Genomic DNA, 17,880 nt, shown 5'->3' with positions numbered 1-17,880 from the left:
TTTGCGTGCTGATCACCGGACCTTACCTGTGTTAGGGGCGGGGCTTGATGAACCTCCTAACAGGAAGCTGCTGCTTAGCTCCAAACCTATTAGCGGTAATTGGAGGATTAGAGGCCTCAGATGATCCTCTGCTAATCGGATCAGAACCGCTTTAGGAACCGTCCCACACCTCCAGTCCACTCAGGCTCCGCTCTGTCCTGCTTCACTCTGCCTCCATCATGGGTCAGTCTAGTCTGAGCTCTTGGTGGGAAGCTGCACAGCTGTGATTCACATCGTTTCTCTGGAGACTTCTGGACCTTCGCCATTATTGCCGTTAGACAGAACTTTGTGAGAGGACACCATGCCGTTCATGTCTCTGAAGTTCAACCTGCAGAAGCGGGTCAAGCTGGCTCAGGGTCTCTGGATGCTTTATTGGTTCACCGTCATTGTGGGCATCGTCCTCTTCAGCCTCGGCATCTTCTTCAAGATCGAGCTGAGGAAGAGGAGTGAGATCATGGACAACAGTGAGAGCCACCTGGTGCCCAACCTGCTGATCCTGGTGGGAATGGTGTCCTGCAGCCTGAACGCCTTTGGAGGGAAAGTGTGCCACGAATCTTTGGATCCCCAGAAGTTCTCCAAGATGAAGCCGATGCTGAAGTCCTACATGCTGCTGTGCTGCGGCTTTAATGCGCTGCTGCTGCTGCTGGTGCTGCTCTGCTTCTTCATGCAGTTGGCTGTGTACCTGACACTGGCCGAGGGCCTGAAGAATGCCATCCGCTTCTACAAGGACACGGACACGCCAGGACGCTGCTTCATGAAGAGGACTTTGGACATGACTCAGATCGAGTTCCGCTGCTGCGGAAACAACAACTTCAGGGACTGGTTCGAGGTGCAGTGGATCAGCAACCGCTACCTCGACATGAGCAACGACGTGGTCAAAGAGTGAGTACCTGAATGCACCACGTAGGCTGGATTCATGAGTCCCTGAATGCAGCATGTAGGCTGGGTTATGGAGTCCCTGAATGCAGCATGTAGGCTGGGTTATGGAGTCCCTGAATGCAGCATGTAGGCTGGATTATGGAGTTCCTGAATGCAGCATGTAGGCTGGGTCATTGAGTCTCTGAATGCAGCACGTAGGCTGGGTCATCGAGTCCCTGAATGCAGCATGTAGGCTGGGTTATGGAGTCCCTGAATGCAGCACGTTGGCTGGGTCATCGAGTCCCTGAATGCAGCATGTAGACTGGGTTATGGAGTCCCTGAATGCAGCACGTAGGCTGGGTTATGGAGTCCCTGAATGCAGCACGTAGGCTGGGTTATGGAGTTCCTGAATGCAGCACGTAGGCTGGGTTATGGAGTCCCTGAATGCAGCATGTAGGCTGGGTTATGGAGTCCCTGAATGCAGCATGTAGGCTGGGTTATGGAGTCCCTGAATGCAGCACGTAGGCTGGGTCATCCAGTCCCTGAATGCAGCATGTAGGCTGGGTTATGGAGTCCCTGAATGCAGCACGTAGGCTGGGTCATCAAGTCCCTGAATGCAGCACGTAGGCTGGGTCATGCAGTCCCTGAATGCAGCATGTAGGCTGGGTTATGGAGTCCCTGAATGCAGCACGTAGGCTGGGTCATCGAGTCTCTGAATGCAGCACGTAGGCTGGGTCATCCTGTCCCTGAATGCAGCACGTAGGCTGGGTCATCCAGTCCCTGAATGCAGCACGTAGACTGGGTTATGGAGTCCCTGAATGCAGCACGTAGGCTGGGTCATCCAGTCCCTGAATGCAGCATGTAGGCTGGGTTATGGAGTCCCTGAATGCAGCACGTAGGCTGGGTCATCCAGTCCCTGAATGCAGCATGTAGGCTGGGTTATGGAGTCCCTGAATGCAGCACGTAGGCTGGGTCATCGAGTCCCTGAATGCAGCATGTAGACTGGGTTATGGAGTCCCTGAATGCAGCACGTAGGCTGGGTCATCGAGTCCCTGAATGCAGCATGTAGACTGGGTCATCGAGTCCCTGAATGCAGCACGTAGGCTGGGTCATCGAGTCCCTGAACGCAGCACTTAGGCTGGGTCATCGAGTCCCTGAACGCAGCACTTAGGCTGGGTCATCGAGTCCCTGAACGCAGCACTTAGGCTGGGTTATCGAGTCCCTGAACGCAGCACTTAGGCTGGGTCATCGAGTCCCTGAACGCAGCACGTAGGCTGGGTCATCGAGTCCCTGAACGCAGCACTTAGGCTGGGTCATCGAGTCCCTGAACGCAGTACGTAGGCTGGGTCATCGAGTCCCTGAACGCAGCACTTAGGCTGGGTCATCGAGTCCCTGAACGCAGCACTTAGGCTGGGTCATCGAGTCCCTGAACGCAGCACGTAGGCTAGGTCATCGAGTCCCTGAACGCAGTACGTAGGCTGGGTCATCGAGTCCCTGAATGCAGCACATAGGATGGTTTAGTGAGTCCCTGAATGCAGCACATAGGCCGGGTCATCGAGTCCCTAAACGCAGCAGACGTGTTGGGTCAACGAGTCCCTGAACGCAGCAGACGTGTTGGGTCAACGAGTCCCTGAACGCAGCAGACGTGTTGGGTCAATGAGTCCCTGAATGCAGCACGTAGGCTGGGTTATGGAGTCCCTGAACGCAGCACGTAGGCTGGGTTATGGAGTCCCTGAATGCAGCATGTAGGCTGGGTTATGGAGTCCCTGAACGCAGCAGACGGGTTGGGTCAACGAGTCCCTGAATGCAGCACGTAGGCTGGGTTATGGAGTCCCTGAATGCAGCACGTAGGCTGGGTTATGGAGTCCCTGAATGCAGCACGTAGGCTGGGTTATGGAGTCCCTGAATGCAGCACGTAGGCTGGGTTATGGAGTCCCTGAATGCAGCACGTAGGCTGGGTTATGGAGTCCCTGAACGCAGCAGATGGGTTGGGTCAACGAGTCCCTGAATGCAGCAGGCTGGATGGAGAAGCTTTTTCTTGTTTCTCAGAGAAGTGAAGCTGTAGATGAAATGTTGCGTTCAGGCGCTCAGCAGGGATCAGTCTACGCTTAAGAAGGTAAACGTGGTCCAGTTTCTCTCTAAGAGGATCTGATCTGCTGCAGCAGGGGGTGAGACGTTCTGCAGGACGGTGGACATCAGATCAACCCAGTGAGGTCCAGGATCCTGGCTGATGTCGGGTGGAGCAGCAGGTGGATCAGAACCGTGTCTGATGTAATGATGGAGCTCCTCCAGCCTGTGTTGGTAGAGGAGCTAATCTGAGGAGGTTTGGCTCTAGATTAAACCACCTCTCCTCTGCATAACCACTGGAAGAATAGATCAAATGAGCGGGAATGAGACGGACATCCTGACCTATAAGCTGTTAGCAGCTCTATCAAATATCGACATCAATCTGATTGTCATCCATAATGAATGGAGATTCAGATTAATCATTGGGATTAAATTAATCTGAGCAGAAATTCACTGACTGCTTCAGCTTCTGCATCCGGCTTTAATAGAAACAGATTTTTCCTTCAGCTGCAGTCTGAATGGGTCAGTGACGGTAAGCTGATGGTGAGACCAGGGGGGGTCAGGGGTAAGATGACCTCCACCTGCCTGGTATCCATGGGGGGGGGGGGGGGGGGGGGGGGGGGGGACTGATAGATGCATAATGTGAGACACCGACTGATCAACGGTTACCTGGTCCCTCGTCCGTCTACCTGCTGGACGTGGGAAGTTTTCTCCCAGGTGTCCCTGAGGGGACCTGGCTGACTCTGGCCTCTGTTTCTGTCCCTCAGCCGTGTCCTCAGTAACGTGGAGGGGAAGTACCTCATGGACAGTGTCCCTTTCAGCTGCTGTAACCCTGGCTCCCCGCGGCCCTGCATCCAGCATCACCTGACCAATAACTCCGCCCACTATGACTATGACCATCGCACTGAGGAGCTGAACATCTGGAGCAGAGGCTGCCGGGAGGCCGTCTTCTCCTATTACAGCAGCATCATGAACGCCATCGGAGCGCTCATCATCTTCTCCATCGTCCTGGAGGTGAGACTCCGCCCACATATTCCTGCAGCCAATCAGTATCTAAGATGGACAGCGTCTTTTTCTTTAGATTTATCAATTAGCTTCAGTTCAAATTAATAAAACCCAAAGTTTCCCAAAGAAGCTGAAGAGCAAAAAGGTCCAGATAACATGATCAGCAGGTCTGAAGAATCCCAATCAGATTTATATATCAACCTAAGTAGGTTTGACCTTACAAGGAATGGTAAATGGTCTGTACTTATATAGCGCTTTTTCAAGTCAGGAGACTTGACCAAAGTCCTTTAAACTAAATTCATTCACCCATTCTCTCACACACTGATGGTGGCAAGCTACATTGTAGCCACAGCTGCCCTGGGGCTCACTGACAGAAGCAGTGTACGGCAGCTCCAGGGTGTACGGGGTGCGAGGGATCAGCCACAATCTTCCCTGCACGCCTCAGAGTCCTGGAGGCGAACACATCCTGCAGAGATGGAAGATTTCAGCCAATCACGTTCTCTGCACACTGGATGACGCGCTGCAGGCTGACCTTGTCCTTGGTGGTGGAAGGGGGTATGGAAGTTAGCGGTAGCATAACCAGAGTATTAGCTTCTTGATTGATTAATTTATTGAACTCACTTGTTCCATCAGCTGAAAAAGTCTTAAGAAGAAGAAGAAGGAGCCAAAGGAAGGAAAAGGTGCATGATGGGATATATTCAGTGAATCCACATAGGACAGCTTTTTATTTTAATAACAGGATTATTATGCAGGGTTATTGCACAGGATGTTTTCAGGGGTTTATATATATATATATATCTAGCTATTGCACAGGGTATTAAAATATTTATTATTAATTATTCTGTCTGCTGCAGAGGGTAGATGTGCGATAGCACTAATAGATGTGCTAATGTTAGCGCATCTGTTTGTTGAGCTCTTCACTCATAATTCAATTTAATTTCCATGAACAAATTCTCAGCATCAGATTGAAAAATGTTTGAATGTAGTTTCCAATAGAAACATGTAAGATTGGGGTGGGGGGGGTTATATTAACAACTGGTGTAAAAATGCTAAATCGGTCACCAGCTTCTGATTGGCAAAGCTAGCATGAATGGCTAACTAACTGGCTAACGTCTGACAAAATTCCTGGGGGTGAACATCACAGACACCCTCACCTGGAAACACCACCTCACTGGTCCAAAGGGCCCAGAAGCGCTTGGACTTCCTGCGGAGGATGAGGAGAGCCCACCTGCACCATATTTATTGATTGATTGATTGATTGATTTTTGCACTGCTCTGAACCTTTTGCACCTTGTCTCTAGCCTGACGTAGTCCTACTCAATTCTAGTCAGAATATGAGTCTGATGCTGCTCCATAGAGCTGTGATTATGGGGCGTGTTTCGAACGAACCAGGAAAAAAATGCCTCTGCACTCAATTGGATAGACCTACAACCAATAAGAGCAACGGAGTGCGTGACGTATGTTAAGCGACGCATAGTTGTCAACAAAAATCAAAGCATGCAGTTGCACGCCTAGAATAAGAAGATGAGCCTTGATCGCGTTTCTCTGTTCCTCTTTTAAAATTAATTTGCTGTCGATATCTTCTATAACAGACCTAATAGCAGAATCTACTCACCTAAACTCTCCAGCGGCAGCCATTGTTGTTGTCACCCATGCGCGCTTTGATGACGTGGTTGATTATGTTACTGTTGATCATCTGTCCATCATCGTATAAAGCCCGCCCTGACAATTTGATTGGCCCGCCAGATATTGTGCGAGCATACTCGCGCTACTATTGAGCAATGCCAAACCGAACTTCCCGACCTCAAACGTTGTGGGCGGGACTAAGTTCGGAATGGCACCCAGGCTACCATGTCTCTCCTACACTGTTTACATTTGATCACTGCTGCACTTTATCAATGGAAATTGATAATATTTTGTATAAACTGCATAAACAAAACAAATTCTCAGAGTGCAGGAGAGAGAAGGCATCAGCTGGTCAGTTCTGGAGGTAGGATCACGAAACAATCCTTCCAGGATTAAATTAAATTGTCTTCTTTAAAAGCCATTTAAAAACCTCTGCGCAGCCTTCCCCACTCCATCCATCGTCTACATTACTGTCTCCATCCTCCTTTTTCATTAACAGAAGCTCCTTTTCACTGAAAGTGGTCAGTTCATGATAATTTCTCATATCCTAATTTTAGACTTGATAATATTGTCAATGATGCACATGTAGGTGCACTCTGGACTCCAGGTTTGGCCCTTTTCACTATAGCCTGTCCCAAGCTGATTTTTTTGGCCCTTCCTCTGTAGGAGAAGGATAGAAAGATGGTTTTTCTGCCTCCAGACATGACTGCTGCCTCCATAAGCAGCAAAAGACGAATTCTACTGTGGGTCCATCAACTTAAGGTCAGAACTGGTTGTTTAGCACTCCTGTAACGGCGGCGCGCAATCGTCAGCTGTGATAACCAGATGTATGACATCACATGAAGCAATCTATTAATCAGCAGAACCTGAACCTTCCAACGGCGACTCACCGAGCTTCAGCAGTTCAAGGGAAGTTAGCTATTCATGCTAGCATTGCCATAGACAGCAAAGCATGCTAGGCTAGGCTACTCTGCTCGTCTCTATTAACATCTATAAACTTTCATATGAGTCAACTGAATATGATTTGTTGTTAGTCAAATTTCAGATGGGTAATGAGAGAAATATATAATATAGGAAAAAGTCTGAGCTTTTTACTTATAGTTGTGTATTTGGGGAAATAATTCCCAAAAGTTTGGGGTCTGCAGCAGCATGTAATCCATGTAGCTGCACGGTGCTACGGTGCCTGTGTAGGGTCAGTCCCCCATTTTGGTTTTTTCTGACATTTTAAGTAAAAACATGCTAAAATTGGCCTCTTCTGTCCAAATGAACCTGTTTAATGTTTTTTGTGAACAGGCAGCTACACCATACTGCTGAACGCCCCGTTTCCAGCTCCATGGGGGCTGATAATTTCCTTGTCATGCAAACTTTATCCTTCCTCCAAAGGATTATCCTGACAATCAGTCAGCAGGAGACAAGTTACTTAATTAAACATCTTTAGTTCTCAGATTGGTTCAAAGGAAACATGAAATTCCTTGAATTCATAACCTCTGCAGTCGATATTAATATTCCAGAGGTACCATTAGCATGCTATCATTAGCATTACCTTAGTGTTACAATGCTATGCTAATATTAAATAAACAAAACAACTGTTTTATAACATTAAGTTGCCATCAGTTTGATGATGACATTCTGTTGGCATGGTTACAGGTTTCCATGGTAACCTGCGGTGTTGTGGAGGATTCCTTCCTTTAGCTGCTTTTTCTAAAGGATCAGCAGGTTTCTAATCCTGCTGCTGAAATCAAGATGGCTGCTCAAACATCCAGAGGCGACCTGAAGGTTAACGACCAGCAGGGTCCCTCTGGTTCTGATCCAGACCAGTCCTTTATAGACCGACCTGGTTCTGGTCTCTCAGGATGGTGTGTGATGGCGCTGCTTTCCTGCTGCTAATCTGCCTGGGGGGGATCAGGATCAGGAACTATTCTGGGGGGGGTTAATCTGCTGCCATAGCAGGATGCATTCTGGGAAAGACAGGGAAACTTCCTGAGAGGAAAGTTTTCTGGGTCAGAACAACAAGGTTAGCTCCATCAGCCTGAACTGGCTGAGCAGAGCGGAGGGGCGGAGCCATGGTGAGCAGGAACACACCTCTAGATGGCCTCATGCTGAACATAGACATTATATCAGAGCTGAACCCGCATTGACTGTCACAGCGCAGGGATTACAGGGGCCATCTTGGGAAGGTCGACCTGCTGCTGTTTGCTTCAATCAAAAAATATATTTTCAATTAAAAAAAACCTTCACTTCAATCAAAAAAAAACTTTTTAATCAAAGAAAAAAAGTATTTAAATGCAAAAATATATTTGAGACTCAAAAAATACTTTTGCACACTGCTTTTCTTTGATTGAAAATGTTTTTTTTTTTTATAGAAATCCAGTCTTTATTGTTTAAAAGCAACTTTTTTAATTGTAGTAACATTGTTTTTTCATTGGACCATATAATGGGTAGGACATTTGTGTCTTTATTATTCAATCAAAAAAGAAGGTGCTGTAAACAAACAACAGAATCGATTAAAAAAAAGAAAAGATATGATATAGATATGAAGAAAAGATATAATGAAAAGATAAACGTTTTCAATCATAGAAAATAGTTTTTTATTATTGAAAATTTTCTCTTTGGTTGAAGGGATCTATTTTGTGTTTGGGCCATAGGACATGTAGGACATTTATGTCTTAATCATTCAACTCCCAAAAAGTTTTTTCGATCAAAAAAAAAAAAAAAAAACTGTGCAAATGCAAAAAAAAAAAGTATTGAGAATAATGTGTTTTTCGTTGCTCTGTCTTATTTAAGTGGGGGGAAAAAATTTGAATCACATTTTTTTATGTATTGAAAATAAATATCCAATCTAATTTTATTTGTTAAGCCCTTATATACAACCACAGGTGAGCAAAGTGCTGTAAGGAAAAAACAACCATCCTATCAGAATATTCTTTTACTCTTAATCTTACTGAGAATATTTAAATAATCTGAACCATTAGTTTGTTTTAGCAAAACATTAGTTCAATATTAAGTGAGTTAAAGTTGATTGAGATCGATTCTGTTCCTGCTCAACACGTCACTGAGCGGAGCTCTTGACCTCCCCAAGATGGCATCACCAAATCCACATCACTGTGATGTAACGGTGCTGATGCTCACCTGTCGTCTGTGTTCCTCAGGGGATGGACACGGCAGGCCTGAAGTACCTGAGCACGGCTCTGGAGACCATGGCCGACCCGGAGAACCCAGAGTGTGAGAGCGAAGGCTGGCTGCTGGAGAAAGGCTTCAAGGAGACCCTGGCTGACATGTTCTCCAAAATGAAGATTGGTGGACGGGCCACCCAGGTGGAGGAGGGCGGGGATTCCCCAGCACCCGCCACCTGAAAGCCCCGCCCATCCACCCACCCCACCCTGAGAGAGGAGGCGCCGCTTTTGTCTTTGGACTGTAAATATGTCAAAACGATTCAATTGAGAAATGAACAGAACCTGATGACCCCCCACCGATACGCCTCGTCCCAGCCGCCATCCATCATGGCCGACTCCTGGGTCCCTGCAGCACTTCCTCACTTCATCCTGCAGGGCGGCGCTTCATGGGGCTCCTGCCAAATGGCCGCTTCTTAGTTTCTATGATGATGATGACGTTCATGTCCGCTGACCTCTAATGATGCGTTCAGCGGAACCAGACGGCCAGAAGGCGGAAAGATACCGACATCTGGATTATAGGGAGATACCAACAGCTGGATTATAGGGAGACGCTGGATTATAGGGAGATACCAACAGCTGGATTATAGGGAGACGCTGGATTATAGGGAGATACCAACAGCTGGATTATAGGAAGACGCTGGATTATAGGGAGACACTGGATTATAGGGAGATACCAACAGCTGGATTATAGGGAGACGCTGGATTATAGGGAGATACCAACAGCTGGATTATAGGAAGACGCTGGATTATAGGGAGACACTGGATTATAGGGAGATACCAACAGCTGGATTATAGGGAGATACCAACAGCTGGATTATAGAGAGATGCTGGATTATAGGAAGATACCAATAGCTGGATTATAGGGAGATACCAACAGCTGGATTATAGAGAGATGCTGGATTATAGAGGGATACCAACAGCTGGATTATAGGGAGATGCTGGATTATAGGGAGATACCAACAGCTGGATTATAGGGAGATACTAACAGCTGGATTATAGGGAGATGCTGGATTATAGGGAGATGCTGGATTATAGGGAGATACCAACAGCTGCATTATAGGGAGACGCTGGATTATAGGGAGACACTGGATTATAGGGAGATACCAACACCTGGATTATAGAGAGACGCTGGATTATAGGGAGATACCAACAGCTGCATTATAGGGAGATCTTGGATTATAGGGAGATACCAGCATCTAGATTATAGGAAGATACCAACATCTGGATTATAGAGAGACGCTGGATTATAGGGAGATACCAACAGATGGATTATAGGAAGATATCAACAGCTGGATTATAGGGAGACGCTGGATTATAGGGAGATACCAACAGCTGGATTATAGGAAGACGCTGGATTATAGGGAGACACTGGATTATAGGGAGATACCAACAGCTGGATTATAGGGAGATACCAACAGCTGGATTATAGAGAGATGCTGGATTATAGGAAGATACCAATAGCTGGATTATAGGGAGATACCAACAGCTGGATTATAAAGAGATGCTGGATTATAGAGGGATACCAACAGCTGGATTATAGGGAGACGCTGGATTATAGAGGGATACCAACAGCTGGATTATAGGGAGACGCTGGATTATAGGGAGATACCAACAGCTGGATTATAGGGAGATACTAACAGCTGGATTATAGGGAGATGCTGGATTATAGGGAGATGCTGGATTATAGGGAGATACCAACAACTGGATTATAGGGAGATGCTGGATTATAGGGAGATACCAACACCTGGATTATAGAGAGACGCTGGATTATAGGGAGATACCAACAGCTGCATTATAGGGAGACGCTGGATTATAGGGAGACACTGGATTATAGGGAGATACCAACACCTGGATTATAGAGAGACGCTGGATTATAGGGAGATACCAACAGCTGCATTATAGGGAGATCTTGGATTATAGGGAGATACCAGCATCTAGATTATAGGAAGATACCAACATCTGGATTATAGAGAGACGCTGGATTATAGGGAGATACCAACAGATGGATTATAGGAAGATATCAACATCTGGATTATAGAGAGACGCTGGATTATAGGGAGATACTGGATTATAGGGAGACACTGGATTATAGGAAAATACCATCAGCTGGATTATAGCAGATGCTGGATTATAGGGAGACGCTGTATTATAGGGGGATACCAACAGCTGGATTATAGGGAGACGCTGGATTATAGGGAGATACCAACAGCTGGATTATAGGGAGACGCTGGATAATAGGGAGATACCAACAGCTGGATTATAGGGAGACGCTGGATTATAGGAAGATACCAACAGCTGGATTATAGGGAGATGCTGGATTATAGGAAGATACCAATAGCTGGATTATAGGGAGATACCAACAGCTGGATTATAGAGAGATGCTGGATTATAGAGGGATACCAACAGCTGGATTATAGGGAGACGCTGGATTATAGGGAGATACCAACAGCTGGATTATAGGGAGATACTGGATTATAGGGAGATGCTGGATTATAGGGAGACGCTGGATTATAGGGAGATACCAACAGCTGGATTATAGGGAGATACTAACAGCTGGATTATAGGGAGATGCTGGATTATAGGGAGATGCTGGATTATAGGGAGATACCAACAACTGGATTATAGGGAGATGCTGGATTATAGGGAGATACCAACACCTGGATTATAGAGAGACGCTGGATTATAGGGAGATACCAACAGCTGCATTATAGGGAGACGCTGGATTATAGGGAGACGCTGGATTATAGGGAGATACCAACAGATGGATTATAGGAAGATATCAACATCTGGATTATAGAGAGACGCTGGATTATAGGGAGATACTGGATTATAGGGAGATACAAACTGCTGGATTATGGGGGATGCTGGATTATAGGGAGACACTGGATTATAGGAAGATACCATCAGCTGGATTATAGCAGATGCTGGATTATAGGGAGATACCAACAACTGGATTATAGAGAGACGCTGGATTATAGGGAGATACTGGATTATAGGGAGATACAAACAGCTGGATTATGGGGGATGCTGGATTACGGACCACCACTGCATCAAAGGGAGATGGTAGAGCTGACAGTGCCTCAGGTGAATACAGCAGCAGGCAGGAAGTCCAGCTATATTTACAGGAAGTGAGGTCCAAGATCCAAGGGGTGATGTCAGAGATACAGGAACGGAAGCAGGAAGTGGAGTCATAGTTGAAGGAAGTGATGTCAGACTGCTGTGGGAATGGTCCCACAGAGGTTCTGTTGATCTGTGAGATCTAGTTCTATGGGGGATTCTGCAGTGATCGTCTGCAGGCTGTCATGTGGCCGTCTGGTTCCGTGTTGGACTGAAACTGGACCGAGCAGCACGCAGTAGCAGAGTGTTCTTACTGGTTGTGAATGTAGAGAAGTTTGTAGAACATGTGATCCATAAAAACATCAGAACCAAACTGTCTCCTTCGTCCTTTCTTCTGCATCAGCTCCACCTTCTGCATCAGCTCCACCCACCTGAGGAGCAGATGATTTTAGCACAAAGCTTCTGGTTGGTCTGGTTGAGCAGAGTTTCTCCTGCAGGTCGTCCATCTCTGCTGCAGATGAAGAGGGTAATCTGCTCAGAGACAGATTAGCTCTGCTGATGTCATTTGAAGCTCAGACCAGCCGGCGTGACGCAGACGGGCCCCAGGGGGCCGAACCGGAATGCTTTCTACAGAAACAGAACATCAGCCTGAACAGAACCCAGAACGCTCTAATGAACTGAATGTTTTTAGGGTTCCTGGTTCTGGTGTGAGATGAGGCTGGGCGCTCGGTGAGCGGGCCGATCACCTGAGGCCATGTGGATGTGGGTCAAAGGTCAGGGATTACAGGTAAGCTGATCCACTCTGATCCCTCTGATACGTCAGGAAACAGTCCCACTTTCACTGCTTCTGGAACATAACGCCAACACCAGCTTTGGACCGCCACCCAATGAGATGAAAAGTTGCAGGTTTCTTCTGGAACCGGGTCGGACCAGGCGTCAGTCCAACCTAAGAAGCCAGGCGGGTCAGGTTGGTGTTCTGATGAGGAGCTGCAGTGAACAGGAAGCCTGGAGGTCTGCCTGAGCAGGTTCTTCTCCTCCGTGAAAGCTGGAGATGCTGCAGGAATCTCAGAGCTCCTGTAGGTGGCACTGTGGTGCTGTGAAAGAACCATGGAGGGAGATGCGGCCTAGCTGCTCCTCCAGCAGGACACAGCCATCACAACTCAGGCGGGTCACATGTACAATTCTATTCAGTTTATTTCTATAGCTCCAATTCACATCATCTCAGGTCACTTTCCAGTTCACCAGATCATCCAGTCAGATTGATTCAAAGTTTTCTATCTAAGGAAAACCAGCTGATTGCATCGACTCATTGACTCTTCAGCAATCCCTCACACTAAGCATGCTTGTAGCGACAGTGGAGAGGAAAAACTCCCTTTGAACAGGAAGAAACCTCCAGCAGAACCAGGCTCAGTGTGAGCGGCCATCTGCTGAGGCCCACTGGGGTTCAAGGAGACAGAAGCAGACATAGAAAAAGAAGCATAGATACAAAAGGCAACTGTCAACCAGCTCCACAGGCGGCCCCGTCCAGGAAACACACAGCCAGGCAGACGAGCTCCGAGCCAGCTCCCATGTCAGAGGATGAAGAGAGCACATCCAGTTAGTCACAGTCAGAGAAACAGGACTACACTGGAAAACAGGCCAAGCTCCAACATCTAGAAACAAAGGTGTTGATGGCAGTCTGTTAATGGGTCTGGCTGATATTTAAGGACAGATTCTAATGTATCTGCAGTGTGGGGACTATAAATCTGATAGGATTTTTATTTTTAATTGCTATTTTGCACAATTTTTGCAGATATATTTTTATACTTGCATTGTTTAGATTTACTTATATATTTCTACTCCTTTTATATCGTTTGCTTTTATTTGTTCCTGCTCCCGTTGGTTGGCGCCTTTATTTCACTCTGGATTCTCATGATTGTAGTCTTTGTTCACTTTACAATAAAAAGAGAAAAAATTAATGAAAAGAAACAGTTTTGAAAAGTTCAGCATCCATTCTTTTCCTGCTTTGTGTGTCAGCTGTCATGGTTGCTAGGCTACAAAGCAGTGAAAGCCACGGAAGGCTGGACCTGTTAGAATCCAAAGTCAAAACTCTTCCAGTGTCCTTACTTTCACGGATCTGGAAGGATCCAGTCCAGGTAGACCGGGTCCTCAAAGGATCCAGTCCATGAATTTGAATTCAGTCAATGAGTCGATGCAATCAACTGGTTTTCCTTGATAGAAAACTTTGGATCAACCTGACTGGATGATTCGGTGAACTGGAAAGTGACCTGAGATGACATGATGAGAATTGGAGCTATAGAAATAAACTGAATAGAATCTCTAACCCTGACCCCAAACCTTAGTCCTTAACCCAACACCTCACTCTAAAACAGCTTTGTAACCATCAGGCAATGGTCCCCAGAAACACCTGGCCACGCCCACAGAGGGGTAACAGAATAAAAATCAAGAGGAACAAACTACAGGAAAGTTTAAAACATTAGAACATAGAAATTATGATGGAAGCATATAGAATGGAAAGCTATCTCTAAAACAACAGGATTCTGGAAAACTTGAAAGCGGGAAACACAGAATCAAAGAAAGGTGGGAGAGGGAGAAACGGCGCTGACAGGGGAGGAAATAAATATCAGTGGAAAACCACAGATTCCACCTGATGGTGGGAATCTGGATGGAAGAACACAACGAGGTACGACCGCGGCACTGAGGAAGCATGGAGACTCTAACTGTTGGAGATCTGGTGGGAAAACGAAGGCAGATTACTTCTACATCTACTGGGATGCTCCCATTAAACCCAGTACTGGGACCAGTTAAAATGATCAATGGTGAAGTGTAACTAAAATACCAACCAGTTTAGAAGTTATTTATCTCAGAGAGAAGAAACCCTGAAAAACAGACATGATTATAAATGAATGATGTTGGTGGTTAATTAGAAACAAATAACCAGACGATGGGGTTAGGGTTATGAATGGATGAAAGGATGAGGTCATTTATGGTTAGGGCTATGAATGGATGAAAGGATCAGGTCATTTATGGTTAGGGCTATGAATGGATGAAAGGATGAGGTCATTTAGGGTTAGGATTATGAATGGATGAAAGGATGAGGTAATTTAGGGTTAGGGTTATGAATGGATGAAAGGATGAGGTCGTTTAGGGTTAGGGTTATGAATGGATGAAAGGATGAGGTCATTTAGGGTTAGGGTTATGAATGGATGAAAGGATGAGGTCATTTAGGGTTTGGAATGGATGAAAGGATGAGGTCTTTTAGGGTTAGGGTTATGAATGGATGAAAGGATGAGGTCATTTAGGGTTAGGGTTATGAATGGATGAAAGGATGAGGTCATTTAGGGTTAGGGTTATGAATGGATGAAAGGATGAGGTCATTTAGGGTTTGGAATGGATGAAACGATGAGGTCTTTTAGGGTTAGGGTTATGAATGGATGAAAGGATGAGGTCATTTAGGGTTTGGAATGGATGAAAGGATGAGGTCTTTTAGGGTTAGGGTTATGAATGGATGAAAGGATGAGGTCATTTAGGGTTAGGGTTATGAATGGATGAAAGGATGAGGTCATTTAGGGTTTGGAATGGATGAAAGGATGAGGTCTTTTAGGGTTAGGGTTATGAATGGATGAAAGGATGAGGTCATTTAGGGTTAGGGCTATGAATGGATGAAAGGATGAGGTCATTTAGGGTTATGAATAGATGAAAGGATGAGGTCATTTAGGGTTAGGGTTATGAACGGATGAAAGGATGAGGTCATTTAGGGTTAGGGTTATGAACGGATGAAACGATGAGGTCATTTAGGGTTAGGGTTATGAACGGATGAAAGGATGAGGTCATTTAGGGTTAGGGTTATGAACGGATGAAACGATGAGGTCATTTAGGGTTAGGGTTATGAACGGATGAAAGGATGAGGTCATTTAGGGTTAGGGTTATGAACGGATGAAAGGATGAGGTCACTTAGGGTTAGGGTTATGAATGGATGAAAGGATGAGGTCATTTAGGGTTAGGGCTATGAATGGATGAAAGGATGAGGTCATTTAGGGTTAGGGCTATGAATGGATGAAAGGATGAGGTCATTTAGGGTTAGGGTTATGAATGGATGAAAGGATGAGGTCATTTAGGGTTAGGGCTATGAATGGATGAAAGGATGAGGTCATTTAGGGTTAGGGCTATGAATGGATGAAAGGATGAGGTCATTTAGGGTTATGAATGGATGAAAGGATGAGGTCATTTAGGGTTAGGGTTATGAATGGATGAAAGGATGAGGTCATTTAGGGTTATGAATGGATGAAAGGATGAGGTCATTTAGGGTTAGGGCTATGAATGGATGAAAGGATGAGGTAATTTAGGGTTAGGGCTATGAATGGATGAAAGGATGAGGTCATTTAGGTTTATGAATGGATGAAAGGATGAGGTCATTTAGGGTTAGGGCTATGAATGGATGAAAGGATGAGGTCATTTAGGTTTATGAATGGATGAAAGGATGAGGTCATTTAGGGTTAGGGCTATGAATGGATGAAAGGATGAGGTCATTTAGGGTTAGGGCTATGAATGGATGAAAGGATGAGGTCATTTAGGGTTATGAATGGATGAAAGGATGAGGTCATTTAGGGTTAGGGTTATGAATGGATGAAAGGATGAGGTCATTTAGGGTTATAAATGGATGAAAGGATGAGGTCATTTAGGGTTAGGGCTATGAATGGATGAAAGGATGAGGTCATTTAGGGTTAGGGCTATGAATGGATGAAAGGATGAGGTCATTTAGGGTTATGAATGGATGAAAGGATGAGGTCATTTAGGGTTAGGGCTATGAATGGATGAAAGGATGAGGTCATTTAGGGTTATGAATGGATGAAAGGATGAGGTCATTTAGGGTTATGAATGGATGAAAGGATGAGGTCATTTAGGGTTAGGGCTATGAATGGATGAAAGGATGAGGTCATTTAGGGTTATGAATGGATGAAAGGATGAGGTCATTTAGGGTTATGAATGGATGAAAGGATGAGGTCATTTAGGGTTATGAATGGATGAAAGGATGAGGTCATTTAGGGTTAGGGCTATGAATGGATGAAAGGATGAGGTCATTTAGGGTTATGAACGGCTGAAAGGATTGGTGTCATTTTTATAATGTGGAAACAGAACTGCTTCTATTAGACTTGAAATCCAATAATTCAACGATATCTGGAAAGGTTGGTTTAATAAAGTAACAGAAAGGATTTTATTTATGGGCTGATGTTAAAGCTGGATGGCTGCTCAGTAGAGCAATGGGTAGCACTGATGCCTTGCAGCAAGAAGGTTCCGGGTTTGATTCCCGGCCCGGGGTCTTTCTTTATGGAGTCTCCGTGTTCTCTCTGAGCATGTGTGGGTTCTCTCTGGGTACTCCAGCTTCCTCCCTCAGTCCAAAAACATGACTGTTAGGTTCATTAGCTTCTCTAAATTCTCCTTAGGTGTGAATGGTTGTTTGTCTCCGTGTTGCCCTGTGATGGACTGGTGACCTGTCCAGGGTGGACCCCGCCTCTCACCCATTGACAGCTGGAGATAGACATCAGCCCCCCTCGTGACCCAACTTGGGACAAGCATGACAGATGACGGATGGATGGTTAAAGCTGGATGATTATTTAATGAAGGCAGAAGAATAAAGTCATTTAGAATAAAATTAATTATAACCCACTTCAAAAATTTACTTTAATTATTTTATTTCCTGTTAATGTCTTATTATCGGGTCACTAAAGGAAAACCTGCGGTGATAAAAATTGTTGGTTTCACATTTCCTCCTTTAGAACATTTCATCTGTGAAATAAACAAAAAAATCAATAAATTAATTTAATAAAATAAATTATTTGGAACAGTAAAGATGACAAACTCAATTAATACAGTATAATCAAGCACAACATATAGTCAATCATACCTCCTAACACTTTTCTTAATATTTTTTTTCTTTTCTTTTAAGTTGCGATGTAAACAGAACAGAAAAAAAATCTAAAATCAAGGATATATATAATTACCTACATCGAATATAACCGAATTACAATGAAAGATTGTTGCCGTGCGATGGACT

General features: G+C 45.3%; 1 protein-coding gene across 1 annotated transcript; it reads left to right on the top strand.

Annotated features, from left to right (window-relative positions):
• The first annotated feature begins 132 nt into the window (after nt 1–132).
• prph2b (peripherin 2b (retinal degeneration, slow)) lies at nt 133–9,528 on the top strand. The gene is made up of 3 exons (XM_038298357.1): nt 133–921; nt 3,732–3,978; nt 8,745–9,528. The coding sequence occupies exons 1-3, from the start codon at nt 341–343 to the stop codon at nt 8,946–8,948; spliced, it is 1,032 nt and encodes a 343-aa protein (XP_038154285.1). The 5' UTR covers nt 133–340; the 3' UTR covers nt 8,949–9,528.
• The last annotated feature ends 8,352 nt before the right edge of the window (nt 9,529–17,880 follow it).

This window comes from Cyprinodon tularosa, unplaced genomic scaffold (genome assembly GCF_016077235.1).
Source record: "Cyprinodon tularosa strain WSP-4 unplaced genomic scaffold, ASM1607723v1 ctg406, whole genome shotgun sequence".
In the NCBI taxonomy this organism is placed as follows: domain Eukaryota; kingdom Metazoa; phylum Chordata; class Actinopteri; order Cyprinodontiformes; family Cyprinodontidae; genus Cyprinodon; species Cyprinodon tularosa.
The sequence above is the reverse complement of the archived record's forward strand: the minus strand, read 5'-3'. Positions and strand labels throughout refer to the sequence as shown.

Coding starts and splice junctions, on each gene's coding strand:
- prph2b (XM_038298357.1), top strand. CDS start 341: ATGCCGTTCATGTCTCTGAAGTTCAACCTGCAGAAGCGGGTCAAGCTG. Junction 922..3,731: donor AGCAACGACGTGGTCAAAGA/GTGAGTACCTGA, acceptor TCTGTCCCTCAG/CCGTGTCCTCAGTAACGTGG. Junction 3,979..8,744: donor TCTTCTCCATCGTCCTGGAG/GTGAGACTCCGC, acceptor TGTGTTCCTCAG/GGGATGGACACGGCAGGCCT.